The 18,635-nt window shown below is 41.6% G+C and overlaps 1 protein-coding gene across 1 annotated transcript in view; it reads right to left on the bottom strand.

Moving 5' to 3' along the window:
- The window catches only part of VAPB (VAMP associated protein B and C), a 53,918-nt gene extending 45,300 nt beyond the window's left edge, over positions 1-8,618 (bottom strand). The window contains exon 1 of the mRNA XM_015832081.1: positions 8,537-8,618. Coding sequence (XP_015687567.1) covers positions 8,537-8,594 — 58 coding nt within the window. The 5' untranslated portion in view covers positions 8,595-8,618. The remainder of the gene's footprint in view (positions 1-8,536) is intronic.
- Positions 8,619-18,635: the final 10,017 nt, after the last annotated feature.

The raw sequence follows: 18,635 nt of genomic DNA, 5'->3' as shown, positions 1-18,635 counted from the left end.
CCAAGCAGGTACCAACAGAAGAAACATTTCGGAGTATGGTATATATTTCACCAGAATGTCTGTCGAGAGCACCTTTGAGAATTCCACCAGAATGTCTCTACTGTAAGCCAAGTACTTGAATAGGCTTAACTATGGGGGAAAAAATCCTATAGGCTAATACCATTAAAAGTAAATCACCTCCAAATGTACCAAATTATATATGATCCTATTCACTAACAACTAATGGCAGGTATTTCTGGATGCAATTGCTTGAATCCATTTGTGCTGAAAGAAAATGAGCTAATACTTTTAACACAAGATCTAAGTTTATTGCCTCTTTGATTCCTTTTTGGAAGGTTCTGTCTTTAAGCATAGGAAGAGGGCTGATAAGGACTGCAACTGCTGCATGTCAGAAATCAACACTCAAGTAAGATTGAGTTCTCCCAGAATGATCTGTTTTTCCTTCTATCCCCATAGCAAACAGAAGGTTACTGAGTGGATTATTCTGTAATATACTGTTTAGAGATAACATTGCACACTAAAGCTAGCATTTTATGATGGACTTATATGCCCTAATATTTCCAACATATTATATTTCCAACATAATATTTATAAGCATTTTTCAAAATGGACTATTATGCCCGTGAACCGTTTTATATGCTGCCAACCTATGTTAAATGGTTGCATGTGGCAATTAACAGGAAGGAAGCTAGTGTACCAAATTTCATTTATCTGCTATCTGAAGTCATTTATTCCCTGCCGCAGATGAGTGTTATAACTGGCTGTTAAGAACCCTGTAACACATTCAAGGAAAGCTTCTATATTCTTTAGGGATACAACTGTCCCTTTATAGACTGCCTGGAATACTGGAACGGAAATCTCACTTTACCCTTCATTTCCTTCAATAAAATCAAGCCCTCCCTCTCTCAAGCTTGATTCCTGCTGCTACCTGGACATGGATCTATTATTTCTTTGGCAAGTATGCATAAGTGATTTGCTATTCACTTTTTGCAAGTTATTTTTTGACTTGCCATTCTAGTCTCTGCAGTTCTCAGATTTCCTGGTGGTCTCATAACCAGATCAGATTCTGCTTAGCTTCTCAAGGTCAGTCTAGGCTGGTTAGGTGCTGCCATCTAGTTCACCAATTACTTTTTTGCATTTAAGGAACTCAGAAGCATAGGACTAAGATCAGTTAAAAAGAGAAAGAGAAAATGCAAAACAAGCTGACCTTATTCCTGGTTCATTATGCTTCCCTATGAATCTCTTAGAAAAGTAGCTAGTGTCTCTATTTTCTAAAAAATATATATGGGGCTCTGAAATATTATTGCAAATTAAGATAGTCAAATTTAAATAGGAATTAATTAAAATAATTTAAACTACACAAAGGAGAAATGTCCAAGGGCAATCTCTAAGCTGCTGCCTACCTTTTCTTTAAAAAAGGTTCCCAAAATAAAGCCCTGCCTCTGGAGTCCAATCTTTTCCTAAAAACCTCCAGTGTTGCAGCACCCACAACTTCTGGAGGCAAATTGTTCCACTGATTAATTGTTCTAAGTGTCAGGAAATTTCTCCTTAGTTCTAGGTTGCTTCTCTCCTTGATTAGTTTCCATCCATTGCTTCTTGCCCGGCCTTCAGGTGCTTTGGAGAATAGGTTGACCCCCCTTCTTTGTGGCAGCCCCTTAGATATTGGTACAGTGTCACTCACAGTTGCCTCCAGTCCGGTAATCATCCTTGTTGCTCTTTTCTGAACTCTTTCTAGAGTGTTAATATCTTTTTTATATAGTGGCAATCTAAACTGGATACAATATTCTAAATGTGGTCTTACTAAGGCATTATAAAGTGGTATTAACATTTTGCGGGATCTTGATTCTATCCCTGTGTTAATGCAGCCTAGGACTGTATTGACTTTTTTGGCACACTGTTGGCTCATATTTAAGTGACTGTCCACTAGGACAGCAAGATCCCTTTCACAATTACTATTATTGAGCCTAGTACCACCTATTCTATTGGATATTGGATATTCCCGCCAGCTTGGTGTCATCAGTAAATTTGTTGAGTTCCTTTCTATCTCCTAAATCATTGATGAAGATATTGAAGAGACTGGGCCTAAGACAGAGACTTGGGGTATCCCACTGCATACTTCCCTCCATATAGATGCAATTCCATTAAGGACTACACATTAAGTGCGGCTGGTCAGCCAGTTACAAATCCATCTAATGGTGATGCTGTCTACCCAATATTTTTTTTCTTATCAAGTAGTAGGTTGTGGTCTACTTTAATGCTTTACCGAAGTCCAAGTAAATGATATCCACAGCATTTCTCTGGTCCACTAATTTTGTACTTTGTCAAAGAATGGAATAAGATTTATCTGGCATGATCTCTTTTTAACAAAGCCATGTTGGCTTTTGGTTATGACTTTGTTGCCTCAAGGTGTTTGCAGATTCGTTGCTTGATTATTTTTTCCAGAATCTTTCCAGGTATTGATGTCAAGCTGATAGGTCTATAGTTTCCTAGATTCATTTTTTCCCCATTTTTTGAAGATGGGAACTATATCAGCCCTTTTCCAGTCATCTGGTAGTTCCCCAGTGCTCCAGGATTTTTGAAAGATATGGTTCATTTGTTCTGAGATCAGAACAAATGCCAATTCCTTCAGAACCTTGAGTATAATCCATCTGGCCCTGGTGATTTGAACTCATCTAGAGTGGATAGGTGTTCTCTTACTATTTTCTTGCTTATTTTGACTTGCATTCCTAATCTGCATTTTACAGTAAGTTTTTTTGATAGGTTGAACTGTTTTTTCTTTTTGTGTAAAGACAGGTGCAAAAAATGAGTTAAGCAATTCTGCTTTCTCCTTGCTGCTGATCACCTTGCCATTTTCTTCCATTTATGGGCTAATCATTTCCTTGACTTTTTTTTCTTGTTTTTTACATGTTGAAAGAAGTTTTGTTATTTTCAACTTTTGTCGCAAGCCTTAGTTCATTCTGAGCCTTAGCCTTCCTGACTTCATCTTTGCAGATTCGGGTATTTGCTGATATTCTGCCTTAGTTATGTGCTCCTCTTTCCATTTTGTTTATACTTCCCCTTTTTGTCTTTCAGTTTATCAGAGAGTTCTTTGTGCAGCCCTGCTGGTTTCTTTTGAGATCTCTTACTTTCTTCTTCAATGGAATTGTGCTAGACTCGGTTTTTATAATCTCACTTTTTAAAGTTCCCAAGCTTCTTTAGAATTCTCATCCATGGAACCATTCTCAAGCTCTTTTTACAAGGGCAATTCAGAAATAAATCTGTTTGGTTATCAATGACAGACACTTGCAGATACAGAACTTTTATTATACACATTAGAAAACTACAACATTACATTACTTTTTGACATAATTGCCATTCAAATTTAGGCACTTGTCATAACGTCTTACAAAGTTTGAAATTCCTTAGTAGTCATTGCTCGGCGCCAAATCTAGGCTATATGGGGGGAATCAAAAATATCCCAACGGAACTACTTCAAAAGTTCTTGGGTGCGTCTAGCGGTGTGCGGGCGGACATTATCGTGAACCAACACCACACCAGAAGTCACCATACCCCAATACTTGTTATGGATGGCTCATCAGAGTTTTTGTAACGTTTCAGAGTAAACTTCTGAATTGATGGTCGGACCACGCTCCAAGAACTTCACTAGCAATACTTCTTTGGCATCTTCACATTTGGTGGGATTTTCTATGGCACCACTGGTGTTGGTTCACGATAATGTTCGTCCGCACACTGCTAGAAACACCCAAGAACTTTTGAAGTAGTTCCATTGGGATGTTTTTGATCACCTCCCCATAGCCTAGTCCTAGATTTTCTAATGTGTACAATAAAATTTCTGTATAAGCGAGTGTCTGTCACTGATAACCAAATGGAGGTTTATTTCTGAATTGCCCTCTGTAAGTTTATTAAAATCAGCTCTCTTGAAGTCCCAGATTCTAGTCTGACTTTGTTTTATTGCTTGAACTTGCATAATGTTGAATTCCAATACTGCATGGTCACTCCCACCCCAAGGTTTCTGTTACTTCAATGCCTTCTATCATTTAACCTCTGTTACTGAGAATTAAGTGCAGTATGGCTGACCTCTAGTTCACTTCTCTACATTATGGGAGACAAAGTTGTCTGCTAGATTTGTGAGGAATCTGTTTGATTTTCTACTAGGTACAGAGTTTGTCTCCCAGTTGATGTCAGACTAGTTAAAATACCCCATTAATATTGTGGTGTGCTTCCTACATATCTTAATTAACTGACTAGCAAAAAGTTCACATATTTCCTGTTTGATTGGGTGGCTTGTATATACACCTATGGCAATGTCATTCTTTTTTTCCTTTTATATTGATCCAAACGCATTCAAGATGGTTTTCATCATCGTTGTGTATTTCTTTAGTGATATAGATATTTCTTCTATATAGTGTAACCCCACCTTTTATTAAATCTGTTTCTTTTAAACAATTTAAATCTGCAAGAACATCTTCAAAATATGTGTTTCAATACTGTAAGTTGAAAAGGAAGAAAAGGATATTATAAAGGGGCAGTGATATGCAAAATCTTGTCTGCATGTTGTTGTTCTGAGGACAACAGTTCTGCAGTTATTTTTAACTGCAACTCACATCACAGTGCTTTAATTTGAAAATGAAAAAGAACACATACAATATAGGAATGGAAGGAGGCCCAGGTCACCAAGGAAAACTATATACCAATAGCCTAGAACTGTGTCAGAAAAAAATAAAGTTCAGAATGAGGTGAAGGTAGCAAACATTAAAAACAACAAAAACGGTTCCTTTAGATATGTTCAAAACAAAAATGAAAGGAGATAGCATAGTGGTCATTTAATTATGACAAAATGCTAGTCTCAAATGAGGGAAAACAACTTTTACTATTAGTATTTTAATTATTTGAATAAAAAAATTGATAAAATACTTATAAAATTTGCAGATAACATAGCATTGAGCAGAATAATTTCCTAACAGAAATAAAATTCAAATTTATCTTGATAGGTTAAAGAGATATTTTAAAAGGAACAGAATGAAATGTAATAAAGACAACAGCAAAGTTCCTCATCACCCCATCATTATTGCATTCTAACTTGTGGAATAAGCTCAGCCTAGATACATCTGTTTCTACTTCAATGTGACATGAGAACCCATAAAATTGGACAAATTATGGTTCAGTTGCCCATAGGTAAGAATGTCATACATCCCCCCCCCAGTATTTCCAAAAATCTTAATTCTACCTTTAGTACATGAAATACATGCCATTAACTGCCATTTGTTGTGTCCTTATGTGAGGACATTTCTAGAAGAGAAAGATGAGAAGGAGGACCACTACATGTTCAAAATAAGCTTTCTGTGCCACTTGGACCAGGCCACAGGACAAGCCCAGAGTTAGGCTCAATAATATCTATAACTGATTGAGTCCCACTATCATGGTCATTCTGCCACTGGATCAAATATCAGAAGCCAGAAAAGAAATGAACTGTTTGTTTGCAAGATGATACTTGGGGAATAAAGGTCTACTCAGCAGTAATTCTGAATTTCTGTGTAAGCCTGCCTGGTTAGGATTACCAAGCACCAGCTGAGTTAAGGTTGTTAACATAATACATCTGGATGGCCTTCAGCCAGATCAGGCTTAACAAGCACCAGATGAATCAGGGCAAAGTAATTGCAGCCTCCAGTTTAAACCTTGCTAGAGGACAACTCATGATTGTAAAGCTATGTGGTCAGTTGTCCCTACATCCTGATAGAGCTCCTTATTGTACAAATGCTTTACAATCTGGAGCCTGACCTTTGATGTCCTTTGTGCTGCAACTCATTTGTAAAATAGGCTTTATTATATTGTAACTATGGTTCTGAGATTTCCTGACAGTAGAGAATCACTTTAAATTATATACAATGGGTGGGGAGTAGACAATAGCTTAACTTAGACCTTAAATTAGCAACAATATTAACTATTGTAATATAAGAAATTTTTATATATACAAGTTAAAAATGCTCAAATGATTGACAGTGGGCTGAAACGCATCAGATGTTTCTCAATCACATCAAGTCCTAATAGAAGTTCATACTAATGGCTGTTATCTCATGGATGTTGTCATGCAAGCCAAGATTTTATGGTGTGCCTGGGTAGAGTTGATTGCATCTTGATTTCTTTAGATGAAAGACTCCTCTATTATGTATACAAGGTATTCTAAAATTTCAGTATTAATTTTGAATCTCATGTATTTATTCTGAGCACAGGAATGAGTATTTATCCATCTAATGAAAAAAAATTGAATGAAGAAGCACCATCCATCTGTATCAACTTTTTAACTTCCATTAGGCTTAACAGCAGTATTTCTCAGATATGCTAACTCATGTAAAAGTGAGATGGGTGGCTATATAAATCAAATGATTAAACAAACAAGTGTATAATTGAAACAATTCAATGTAGTTAAATACAAACCTCTCTCCATAACAGAGCTAAACTAGTACTGTAAGCAAATGTATGAAGGAGTTAGTAAAAACAAAGTACTATTTTTAAGTACATGTTTAAAGAATAAACATTATAAATGTTTGACAATTCAGTTGCTCTAAAAAGTATGCAGTGTAAAACAGAGCTAAAGTTTGTTATTAAAATACTTGCAACAATACGCCAGACTATTAAATTTTATAAGCAGCTCTTTCCACTGTAGGATCAGAGGTTAATGTTTCACTTCTGAAGGGTGCAACTAACAATAAATCTCAATATAAAATTAAGAGATTGTCTCTGAAAGACTCTCTTCAAATTCTTAGGGTGTTTGTTTTCTTGCATTCAAGCTAGCATAAACCAAAAGACAAGAAAATGACCAGCATATGTCTTATGGAAGAAATTACATTATTAAGAGGGTTTGAATTCAAAGAAAAATAAAGGAAGGCATTATATAACCATGTACAATTGTGCAAAAGATGGTAAATATAAACAGGAGGAAAAAAAGATCCAGAAGGACCAAATTACACAGGGAGGAGTTTATAACAGAAACACTATGTTACACAAGTCATAAGAGGAAAAGGCCTGCAATCCAGGACAGCTTTGTAGAAACATTATCAAGTTCATGGAGAATAAGGCTAACAATGGCTAATAGTTACCTTCAATATCTGAGACAGTAAGGTTCAACCTAACTAATTGCTGGGGATACAAGAAGCTTGGTAATGAGTATATCCCTGCTTGAAGGCTAACCAAAGACACATGCTTGGTGCTGTTGAAACAGCAAGCTGGATTAGGTCACACCTTTACTGTATTTCATCCAGCACAAATGAAAGAAAAGTTGCAGTATGTTATGCATTATTAGAGAATTACAGAAATCTGAAATGTAAATAAATCCAGCTCTGCATGCCCAGGTCTACCATATGACCGAATAGGTATAAAATTTTAGACAGCTGCATGACTAAAAGCTAACAAAACACAACCAAATGTCTCTTACCTTTTAATCAAACCTCCTTTTTCACTACCAAATCCACAATGACTGGGACACCTCCCACCCCACCCCCCCCCATTTAACTTTACTTGCTGTGGTGGGACTTGTGAGTAAAATCCACACGACTGCACCAAGCACCCATAAGTAACAGCAACAAAACTGTTAAAACAATCAATTTAGGGGGGACATCAGATTAGCGATTTCCATCCTTTTTTTTTTTTGAGAAACCTAAAATACCGCGATTCTCATATTGATCCGAAAGGGTTCTTACTAAAACGAATGCTCTCTCTTCCTCAAGGAAACCTAATCAGAATCGAGCTAATCCATTCCGCAGCAGGAGCAAGAGAACAACTATGACAAAGACCAGCGTTATTGTTATTTTTTTTTTTTTTAAAGTCCTTTAATACGTTCAGAAGGGAAACTTAAGGACCAGCCTGGGAGTAAATCTCACTGGCGTAGCTCGCCAACAACACATGATTTCTGTGCACAATTGTTGCACAATCCGCTTTGGCTGTTGTTCTTTTTTTTCCCTCCTTAAAAAAAGGCGACATCGGCAGCGTCTCTTACTCGGTTCCGCAAAGAGGGACCCAACCTTTCTTTCAGGTCACGTTAAACGAGGTCTGGAAGCTCCCCTCGAAGGAAGGGGGGGGAGGCGAGTCCCAGCCCTCCGCAGACTGCCACCAAGTCGCCCCCCCGCCCGCCATCTCCAGGGACCCTGACAGGTTGGATCCGGGAAGCTTCTCCCCCCCTTCCACTCCCATCCGTCCCAAGCAGCACCCAGGCCCGAGGAGGCGAAGACGCCGACCGGTCCCCGGGTCCCCCCCCTCCCGCCAGCGCTCCGGCCAAAAGAGGGGCGGTGCAGGAGACTTGCTGGGGAAGACCCCGGACACCGCTCGGCCGGCTCTCCAGGCGAAGGGCGTTTTGCCCCAGCGAGCCCGCCGCGGCGGCGGCGGCCCCCGGAAAATGGCTGCCGCTGGAGCCGAGCCCTTCCAGGCAGAGAGCAGCTGCGGCAGAGCGCAGCTCCGGACCCGCCAGCAGCGCCCAGCGGGCTCCAACCCGGCGGCGGGAAGCGGGACGAAAGGCGCTTCCCAGGCGGAGGCCGCCCCTTACCTTTGAATTTGAGCTCGTGCTGCGGCTCCAGGCACAAGACCTGCTCGGTTTTCGCCATGTTGGCTCCCGCTCCTCTTCCTCCTCCTCCTCCTCCTCAGCGTCGGTTGAAGCACCAAGCGGGGCCGGAGGGAAAGCGGAGCAAAGGCCAAGGACGGCCTCCAAAAAAAGGAAAGAAGCCGAGGCAGCGGCGGGTCCTCCTGACAAGGCAGGCGGGCGAAAAGAGGCGCGGGCGACGGACAGCCGGACCCGCTGACGGCTGGGGCACGGCCAGGGAATGAGCCGGCGCGCGCCCAGCACGCAAGCTGACGCTTCCCACCCTCGCGAGGAGGAGGAGGAGGAGGAGGCGGGGCGGACGCTGCAGCACGGGCGGGCCTGGGTTTGGCGTGGGAGTGGGGGGGGGGGGCAAAAGGGGACTGCAAGCTGACGTTTCCCGCCGGGCGGGGCCTTAAAGCCGCCTTCTCTTTCGTCAGGGGAGGGGAGGGGAGGTTTGCGCGTAACGTGGCGCGCGCGCGCGCGGGGAGCGCAGGCGCTGCGCCGGTTTGTAGCGCGCTGTGCTATGGTGGCGCGCAAGTGGGGTGGGGTGGGGGGGCGCGTCCGGAGGGGAGGAAAGGGGCTGGAGGAATTAAGAGGGCGCTTGTAAAACGCCGCAGTCCCGGCGAGGGAACCTTGGAAGAGGTCAGGGGACATCACGGCAGTGAGCTTTGGTCTCCCGAAAGGGAAAGACGTCTTGGTAGAACAGTGGTTCTCAACCTGTGGGTCGGGACCCCATTTGGGGTCGATCGACCATTTCATGGGGGTCGCCAAGCAAGGCTGTCCGCCATTTTTTTTGTCCGCCATTTTTTTTTTGTCCGCCATTTTTTTCCCCTTTTCCGGTGGGTGCCTTACCTCCCTTGGGCTGGGCCAGCTGGTGGTCGGCCTGTTCCTTCTCTGCCGCTTGCCAGCTACGCCTCAGCCAGCGCAGGGGGCGGAACCACGCATGTGCGGCACTCCCGGGCAGGGAAAGTCCTCGACTTACGACCAGTTGGGTAGTCCTCAACTTACGACCGGTTTAGTCCTCGACTTACGACAGGTTTAGTCCTCCACGTACGACCGGTTTAGTCCTTGACTTATGACCGGTTGGGGTCACGGCATTAAAAAGGTTGAGAACCACTGTGGTAGAAAGTCCGGTTTGCAAGAGCGCGATCCTGATGTGCAAAAGTGGACAAGCTCTCTCCTGGGGAATGAAGTAAAACCCTCACACGGAAATGGGGAAGGGAGGGTTATTCTTGTGGAGGGGAGGAAGGTCCAGCCTCACTGAAGGAGGGGTCAGGACCCCAAAACCTCTGTTTCCCCTTGCATATATATATTCTACTTTTGAGGGCCTGCCATTCTGCTGGGGGGAGGGGGAGCTTGGGATAACTTTCCCTTTCTACTTTCCCCTTCCTGCCTCTATCCTCGAGAAAGGAATGCGTTTCCCTGACGGTTACAGAGAAACGAAAGCTGGAGAAGACCTTGAGATGGACGCCCACTGTGCCACTTACCCCACACATCATACCATCTGTGGATTGGCTGAATTTCCAATGGACATTCTGACTTTGGTAGGAGGAGGAATATTGCTTAACTACACCGTTTGCGTGGGATTTCCCCCAGTTCTCGCCTTATGTAAGGACCCACTTCAACTAACCACCCAAGAAAGCAGAACTCTTGAAACAGGCATTGTCTCAAAAGGATGCTTTTATTAGGGGTCAGTGAATATTGCTTGATTAACTATACCGTTTTTTGCTGGATTTTCCCCAGATCTCGCCTTGACTTCCCTACTGTCACTGACGCCTAATAAAAGCATCCTTTTGAGACAATGCCTGTTTCAAGAGTTCTGCTTTCTTGGGTGGTTAGTTGAAGTGGGTCCTTTCAGAAGAGATGCAGAGAATGGGTTCTGAGCCAATTAAGTAGTTTGGGTTATAATTCCAGGTCTCAAACCTCAAAATTTGTTGATGGTGTCCCACAAAGTCTCTCTGAATTTACTGTTGGGACAATGACTTAGAGTAAATGCACTTTGTTCCTCGTTTGCATCAGAAAGAAAGGATAAAGCGGATTGGGTTGATCACCATTTGGTTGGCCTTATTGCAAGCTAAGGAGGGGTGAACTTGGTTATGTGGATGGGATTCCTCCAAGAAGTTGAAAATTAAAAATTAATGGAAGGATGTAATGGCAAACCACTTTGTTTTTATAAAAAAAATTCTACAGATGTATTAAGGTACCAGCAATTAAATTCAGTTTATAGGAGACTTCTTTATATTTAACATATATTTTTAAAAAAGGCTAATACTAATTTTACAATATTACCATTGTATCATTATATATTATACTGCAAATAATACCAAAGTATGGAACATACCTTCCTTTGCAAGTCTGTTTAAACCATGTTATTCCGCCGTGCCATTGGTTCTAATTTACTATTGTCATTTATCGTTGAGGTGTATCAGAAAATTGCATTTCTATTAGCCTGATTTTTTCCCAACACACCCAATATTCATATTCTAGATCTGGTTTTCTTATTGGGGCAGTATGTCAACATCCAGCTCGAGAATCCAAGTAAAACTCCAGGTTCATTTAGTTTCCGAAAAGGTTACTGTTTATTGAATATACAGCTTGGTTATGTCAAAGAAAAACTAACTAACTAACTAACATCAATTCATAGACTTAAACAATAATTCTCCCAGCCAAATCACCAACATCTTACATAATACATAACAAGTTCACTTTGTTATGGGAACTGTCTGCAAATCCACACCTATTATGGTGTCCTTGACAAGGCTTCAGGCTTTCATGGTCTCCAGCTGAATCGAAGAGGTTTCATTTCTCCATTTAATCTACTTGAAAGTAACATTCCCCCCCCCCCCTTAATCTAAAGGCAAGATGAAATACAGAGGCACATAGCTGCCAAAGTTTCACCTTGACACACCAATCTCCCAAAAGAAGAATGGATCTGGAAAGGCATAAAACCAACATATATACATATAGATATTGCTTAAAATTCTTAACACCTACTCACCCCGCCCTCTCACTGGGGCCGATCAGGGTATCTAGAATGGAATTTATTAGCTTAGTGGCTCTAACTTTATCTGCGGCTACCCATTGTGCCGCAAGGGAGTATCCTTTCCATCTTACCTGATATTGCAGCTTTCCCCTATAATATCTTGAACCCAAAATGTCATCAATCTCCCCTTAACCAGAATTGGGAGGGGAGGTGGTTTTTCAATTGGTCTCAATCTTGGACCATGACAGGCTTTAATAAGCTACAATGGAACACTGGGTAAATCCAGTTAAAACCCCTTGGCAATGCAATTGCAACAGTAGCAGTATGGATTGAAGGTGAGGGAGACTGCTACCATTCATGTGTTATGGAGATATAAGTCTCTGTTGGCCCTGAAATTCTCTGTTTCTACGCCCATGCTGTAGGGAAGTTGGACTTACTTGGTCTGCACCAAGGTGACTGATGAACCAGCAAGGTTACAGAGCGAACTTGGGGTTTCCTGAAGGTGTGCATGGTCCAACTGAAGACTTAATTGCCTGGAATGTGAGGGAGGGACTTTGGACTAGATTGTTTCCATGTGGTCTCTCTTTTCCTGTGGATCCTAAATTCTCCTTAGCTTGCTGAGGAGAAAGAGGGAGGGAAGGAGATGTTGAAAAGAAGCTAAGAGTGCCACAGGAAGACACTGAGGAATAAGCAGGACTGAGCATCAGCTAGAGATGCTATTGGGGCCTAAGTTGTGATGGATAGGGAGGCAAAGTGCCAGCATCTATATCGCATCCACAATCACTCAGAAGCACTGTTGAGGGTAATGCAGGCTCTCTAGGGAAGGATTGACTCAGAAGTTTACTTGCAGGGCCACTGTGAAGAATATGCATGGAACCTATTGGATAAAATCACTCTAATTTGCTTGCAGAAACATCCCTTCCCCCTACCCACAAAGCTGAAAATGTTGGGGAACTCTGTTAGAGAAATGGATTGTTGGTTGTGAGCAGGAAAGAATCCCTGCACAGCTTTGTGTTGTATATTACTTGTGCCCTTTGTAGGATTGTTTTCAGTTAGTCATGCCTTAGCATCCTTTCAGTCAGGCTATTGCAGTGTTTTCTACATAAGGCTGCCCTTGAAGAACATGTGGAATCTGCAGTTGGTACAGTATGCAGCTGCAACAGCAGATGTGGGCATTTCTCAATCTATGCATACAAGCTGCATTGGTTGTGGCGAGATGGGTGGCAAATAATTTAAAAAATAAATATACTGAGTTTTTATTATTTTTTTAAATTGTTGTCAGCCACCCAGAGTCACTTAATTGAGATGGGCTGCCATATAAATTGAATAAATACACACATTTAGTTGCTTGTGGTCTTTATTCCTCAGCTGTATCACTGCATCTGCCCAAATAGTTTGTTTCAGTTTTATTTTGGATACAAAGCCTCCTTCAAGGTGTTTTACAACATTAAAACATAAAAATGCAATACTACAATATGATTTTCAGTATTGCAGTCAAAGTTCATACTTGGCTTTTGTCTTGCAATGAAGTGAAAATGTTATAGGAAGGTGGCGGGGGGGGGGGGAGGAGAGAGATCTGTAGTTCTACATATGTTGTTCTCATCATCCTTTATTTTTAGCCTGGTTGCCTGGGGCAAAGCATGGACGCCTTTTGATACACAGAAATAATATTGAGCGTGACACATTATTGAATGTGCAAAGATGACATAAAATTGGATGGGATAGATACTCTAGATGACACAATGCAATATGATCTCGATCAGCTAGAAGGAAAATAATAAAATGCAACTCAGCATTCTTCAGTTTAGCTTGTCAATATGTTTGAAAATGATTTTGAAATTGTACTTTAGGATAGGATGTAAATGAGTAAGCAGTGTTATAATGGCTGCAAAAGAGAAGGCAAAGTTGCTTCCAAATCAAGGGCAATACTACTATCACTCATACATGGCATTGGTCAGGTGCTGCCTTGAGAGACTGGGGGATGTTTAACCTTGAAAAAAAAATGAGACGGGAACTGTAGGTTGCAAATTTTTAGCTAGGTGAAGAAGGGCTACACAGAGGAAAATCAAGTCCTATTCATGATCATCTCATAGTTCCAGTCGGGGTTGGCACCTGCAGAAGGGCAGATTCTGTTTTCTAATCTAAAAGAAATTTGAAAGCTCTACAAATTATCTCGGAGATGGCGGGCTGTATTGCATATGTTCAAGCATCAGTTTATTTTATTTATTAGATTTTTTAAAAATCTCACTTATTATTTTTTATAAATAACTCTGGGAAGCGAACATGCATAATGTTGTCTATTTTCCCCATAACAACCACCCTGTGAAGTGGGAGTAAGTGACTGGCCCAAAGTCAACCATCCTGCTTTCATGCCTAAAGTGGAACTAGAACTCAGTTTTCTGGTTTCTAGATTGGCATCTTAGCCACTAAATCAGTGTTTCTCAACCTTGGCAACTTTACGATGTGTGGACTTCAACTCCCAGAATTCTCCAGCTAGCATTGCTAGCTGGAGAATTTTGGGAGTTGAAGTCCACACATCGTAAAGTTGCCAAGGTTGAGAAACACTGCACGAAATCAAACTGGGTCTCAGTTGGACAGCCATATGTATTTGTTTGCTTTGTTTGCTGATCAGTGACTGAAGTGGAGGCTTGACTTTTTAATTTTGGATTCTTGCATTGAGTATGGGGATTGGATTTGATGGTCTAAATCAGTGGTTCCCAACCTTTCTGGCCTCATAGACTGGCGGGATGGTTTCACATATGCAACTTAATCCCATGTGTGCGCAAATGGAACTTTTGCGTTGCCCGGTTTCCAAAAGGCTGTGGACTGGTATCGGTCCACGGCCTGGGGACCCATTCTAAATGGCCTCTTCCAATTCTATAACTCTGTGAATGTTTGTGTTTTGTTATATACCAGTGGTGGCGAACCTATGGCACGGGTGCCAGAGGCGGCACTCAGAGCCCTCTCTGTGGGCACGCGTGCCATCGCCCCAGTCCTAGGCCTTCAGCTGGGTTTTATAAAACCTTTTCACTTTAGGCCTCCGCCGCCATGTGCAAAAAAAAAAAAAAAAGGTTCAATCAGTCAATTTCAACTTCTCGCGGGGAAAAAAAGATCTTGCAAAGTTGGAATTGATTGATTGAACTTTTTAGTCCCACCCAGTCTGCTTTTCCACCGCAGCCACGCCCACCCAATTGGCCACACCCAGCCAATGGGCCACACCTACCCGGCACCCGACGATGCATAAGTGGGTTTTAGGTTGCAGTTTGGGCACTTGGTCTCTAAAACGTTCGACATCACTGTTATATACATTTTCATTCACCCCCTCGTATCTTACTGCTATTCATTCTTATAACTGTAATTGAAACGGATGTTATATGGGTCCTTCTTCATTTTATATACTCTGTATAGCTTTGTTCTACAGAAAGTCTACTTTGTGAGGATCGAAAAAAAAAAAAATGCAACTGGAAATGCCCCAGGCCATTGCATACTGTAGTGTAGGCTGCAAAGCTTTAAAAATTCTGCTTCTTAAAAGACCCTTTTAGAAAGAAGTTTTACTGTAGAGGAAATGTATGATTCCCTGTCCTTCTGCTGGAGGTTGCACCAGAAGGTAAAATGAAATGACCAGGTCATATTTAATTGCAGACAGAACAAAATTAGTCCCAGATTCGCAGCGTGGGTGACTCTTTCCCTGCAGATTAGACGACTTCAGCTTAGAGAATTATCTGTCACCACAATTAACGATTAAAACATGTTGACAGTTGCCATTCCTTTCCTGAGAGGGTGGAGAAAATGTGGATTGGTTTTATAACACCTTTACAAGTGGGTTTTGCAAATCCAATGGATGGGGTTGTGAAAGAGCACATACAGTGCAATGTATCAGAAAATGATTGTTCAGCTATTTCCTCCAAAGAACCCCATAATAATAAGCATTGCCTGATACGATCTTTGAAACTGAGGTTTTAAAGCATACTATAATCAATGAAATTCAGTTTAAAGCCAAGCAGTATGCTTGTATTTTATTCAGAAAAAAATAATTTCTGCCTTTCCGCGCACAGCAATTTTATTGCACCCATTTATTTTCCTGCTTTTGCTGAGTAGTAGTTGCAAAACTAAATTCTTGGATTTGTCTTTTGGATAAACAGTTCCTATTATGGTTAGTTACAGTGGCCCGGCTTCATTCCCTCTACAACAGTGTTTCTCAACCTCAACAACGTGAAGATGTATGGACTTCAAGTACCAGAACGGAAGTGTGCTGGCTGTGGGAATTCTGGGAGCTGAAGTTCAACACATCTTAAGGATGTTGAGGTTGAGAAATACTGCTCTACAGTAATAGCAGATTTATGTATCCATTAGTTTGGAAGTGAAAAGAGATACTCCCTCCCTCCCTCCCTCCCCTGGTTGCAGTTATAGAAGGCAGCAGATTGCAACGGAGCAGCGTCTAAAAGTCTTCCTTACTTGAGCTATAATTCATTTCATTTCCAACCAGTCTTGGAACAGATAGGAATCTATCCAGGGATGCTATGAATGATAGACAAGCAGAATTTGGCAGTCAAGATTAGAAAAGGCTAGGAACATGCGGGAGCTTCATACATAACCTTATGTATGGCAGTAAGTTGCAGCATCAAAATTAGGATGATAGTTGCCTGCTGATTAAATACATGCTTGTTTACCATATCTTTCCTCAATCTGATGGGGGAGGGAGGCATACAGGACTATACTATCCATTATTCACAACTTGTGTCTCCATTAGGAATAACAGTAGTTGGACCCGAGTATGTCTAGATTAGAATGTATCAGTTTCCTGTTTAAAAAAAAAAGGAGGAAATATAACGAACTCTGAAGACTTGCAGAATTTTTATCATGGCCAGCCACTTAGTATAGCACAGTGGTGGCGAACCTATGGCACGGGTGCCAGAGGCGGCACTCAGAGCCCTCTCTGTGGGCACGCGCGCCATCGCCCCAGTCCTAGGCCTTCAGCTGGGTTTTATAAAACCTTTTCGCTTTAGGCCTCCACTGCCGTGTGCAAAAAAATAAAGGTTCAATCAATCAGTCAATTTCAACTTCTCGCGGGAAAAGAATATCTTGCAAAGTTGGAATTGATTGATTGAACTTTTTAGTCCCACCCAGTCTGCCGTTATCACCGCAGCCACGCACACCCAATGGGCCACACTCACCCAATGGGCCACACCCACCCAATGGGCCACACCCACCCAGCACCCGACGATGCATAAGTGGGTTTTGGGTTGCAGTTTGGGCACTTGGTCTCTAAAAGGTTCGCCATCACTGGTATAGCATAAAGAGCTAGAAGGAGGCAGGAGGTACAAAATTTGATGGTCAATAAATTGTCCATTCTTGTATACCTGAACATGATGTGTAGTCCCATAAATGGTACAATATGTAACTAATTGCCTAAATTTGTTGAGTTAGTAAAAAAACAAACATCAAGGAGTGCATTGTCAGGACTCGTGATATCATAGTATTTCTAACACATGTGAAAATAAAGGACTGTCATTGTAAGTGTAAAATAATAACACATGTAACTATTTCATCCAGTTTACTTGGGGATGTCTAGATTCATACAGATTCAGCTTGGTTTAGCGATTAAAGCATCAGGCAAGAAACCAGATACCACGAGTTCTAGTCCTGCCTTTGGCATGAAGCCAGCTAAGTGACCTTGGGCCAATCACCTTCTCTCAGCCATAAGAAGGAGGCAATGGCAAACCACTGTCAGAAAACCTTACCGAGAAAATAGTAGGGACTTATCCAGGCCGTCACCAGGAGTTCTGATCTGAAGGCAATAAACAAAAGGGCATACATACATGCAAGCATCAAGGATGAGGATGGGAATAATTTTGGAATTCATGAAAAACTACAAAACATATTGAAATAGCATGTGTTACAAACATTTTTATTAAATAATTTACAACTTTATTTTGCACAATACATCCAGCTTGTGAGTTAGGGTACTATTATACTATAAGAGTACATTTTTTAAGCTGACACAAGGCTTTTTAATATGTTAAAATCAATGTTCCCTCACAAAACTATAACTATGAGAAGGAATGACCAAAACAAAAATCCCACCCTTCCAATGCCAAGATATTAGAAATTAGGAATTCTCTACCCTACTTCATCACCCTTTTCACATAGTCTTAGGACCAGCCCAAGAACACATGCACGCGTATATCCACATACACACACATACACACACCACACAATGAACTCTTCAGGCTTCCATATGCTTGGCAAATCATGGTCAATGTTTTACCAGTTCAATATCAAGTTTCTTTTCATGCAAAAGCAAGCAGCTCCCTGACACCCTCCACCCAGGGCCACCCACTGCAACGTTACCTCTGCAAAGCTCACTGAAATTAATCCGGAGTTAAGCAGGCCAGGATTCAGTTTCTCACAGCCCCTTTTCTGATGTTTACATTTAGAGGAAAGTTTGTACCCTTGGACTAATAACGCGTTAATTTCAAGAAGTCAATCAGCAATTTGTGACCTTTCAGTATTAGGGTGAAGAAAAAAGACTTCTCTAGCAATGCTTTTTTCTTCTTCTTTTAATGATACAGAAAAAAAACCCCATTCACTTAATTTCTGCACAGCAAAAGATTAAGCCAGGAATTGGAGTAATTATACTCAAATCTGTGCTGCAATAAAGTTTCTAAAACAGACCCAAGTCACGTGGGAAGGCCCTTGGTAGCCCTAAGGGAGTGCTTCGGAGCGCAACCCTCTCTATAAGAAATAACTGGAAGAGGTCACCCTCTGGTTTGCAATAAGGCAGCATTATTAGGGCAGATGATACCAGGTTATTCATCGCCACCCCAGGCCAAATAGAAGAAGCAGTGGAAGCCCTTGCCTAATTTCTGGAAATTATTATACTGGTTGAATAGGGAGAAGCAAGTTCAGGCTCAACTGAAGCAAAACAGAGGGCCTATCCATTCAGAAGGCCATTGATTCTGTGATTACTACATCTTTTACTCTTCTCCTGAGAAGAAGGACCTGCAATCTGGGGATCCTTTAGTATTCCTGGTTCATACAGCAGCCAGGAAAGCTCTGCCTAACTTAGGCTAGTGTGCTAAT

Source organism: Protobothrops mucrosquamatus, unplaced genomic scaffold, assembly GCF_001527695.2.
Source record: "Protobothrops mucrosquamatus isolate PMUCROS unplaced genomic scaffold, P.Mucros_1.0 scaffold_299, whole genome shotgun sequence".
Lineage (NCBI taxonomy): Eukaryota > Metazoa > Chordata > Lepidosauria > Squamata > Viperidae > Protobothrops > Protobothrops mucrosquamatus.
Note: the sequence above shows the minus strand (reverse complement) of the source record. Positions and strands in the feature narration are given on the sequence as shown.